The sequence below is a fragment of the Etheostoma spectabile genome, chromosome 6 (genome assembly GCF_008692095.1).
Source record: "Etheostoma spectabile isolate EspeVRDwgs_2016 chromosome 6, UIUC_Espe_1.0, whole genome shotgun sequence".
NCBI lineage: Eukaryota > Metazoa > Chordata > Actinopteri > Perciformes > Percidae > Etheostoma > Etheostoma spectabile.
The window spans coordinates 26,384,099-26,385,208 of NC_045738.1; the positions used below are offsets into that span (position 1 = coordinate 26,384,099).

General features: G+C 46.6%; 1 protein-coding gene across 1 annotated transcript in view; it reads left to right on the forward strand.

Annotated features, from left to right (window-relative positions):
• Nucleotides 1–1,110, forward strand: part of LOC116690594 (IgGFc-binding protein) — a 17,645-nt gene that overhangs the window by 14,773 nt on the left and 1,762 nt on the right. Inside the window, exons 21-22 of the mRNA XM_032517672.1 lie at nt 185–380; nt 576–839. Coding sequence (XP_032373563.1) covers nt 185–380; nt 576–839 — 460 coding nt within the window. The remainder of the gene's footprint in view (nt 1–184; nt 381–575; nt 840–1,110) is intronic.

Sequence of the window (1,110 nt, forward strand, 5' to 3'; positions counted from 1 at the left end):
TTCATTTTCAGTTTTGACCTGGAAGGACAAGTTCATGGTTAATGGGAAGACAACACAATGGTTAAAGTGTACTACTACGGACACTGGACTACTTTTACTACACTCCAGACAGACTACTTCAGTACTACTTTTTCTCAGCCTGGACGGTTATCTAACTTCTCTTTTCCGTCCCTCGTTGTTTAAGGTCTCCTTTGACTTTGCGAGTGCAGTGAGGGTGGAGTTGGCCACCAGCTATCACGGTGTCGCCTGCGGCCTTTGTGGAAATATGAATAATGACCCTGCTGATGACCTGATGTTGCCCAATGGGAAGCTGGCTTCCAACGCCAATGAGTTTGGAGTGAGCCAATGGCTGGCGGACGTGGAGGGCTGCTCCCATGAGTGTAAGCAGCCCGAGCAGTATTCTTCATCTTCACTACTGTGCTGTGTATCTAAAGTCCCTTTCAGACATGCATATCATATAATGGAAAACAATTGAGCTTTGTAAATAATATTCTGTTAAACAGGCTTCTGGAACTCCCTGTTCCTCTCCCTGGGTATCAGTTGTCTTTATAACGTACGATGCCTTTGCGCTGCAGGTAAAGACTGTGCTCCGCCGCTCCCCCCTGACTTTAAACCCCCCAACTACACATCCGTCTGTGATGTCATAACGGCGAAGGACGGCCCCCTGGCCGACTGCGTGGGGCGAGTGGATTCCCAGCAGTACAAGGACGACTGTGTCTACGACATGGTGCTTAACGAGGGCAAAGAGGAAGCAGCCTGTGACATCATCAGTGACTACGTAGAAGAGTGTCAGAGAAAGGGGGGCTGTGTGAAATCCTGGAGGACCAGGCGCCTCTGCTGTAAGTACTCTGGGATGTTTCAGGTCACATGACTCTTCATACAGTCGGAGGACCAAAACACTCGCAAACATCATCACTCAGAACACACTGGATGAAGGATCTAAAATAATAAGATAAAAATATGAATAACACTTTACTAATGTACATGGAACAAGAATGAATCAGAAATGTGTTTATATATCTTTCATGTGTTCTACATCTGTGCATATCCAACATCAGCAGGGTAATGTACTTAACTGTGTGTGTGTGTGTGTGTGTGTGTGTGTGTGTG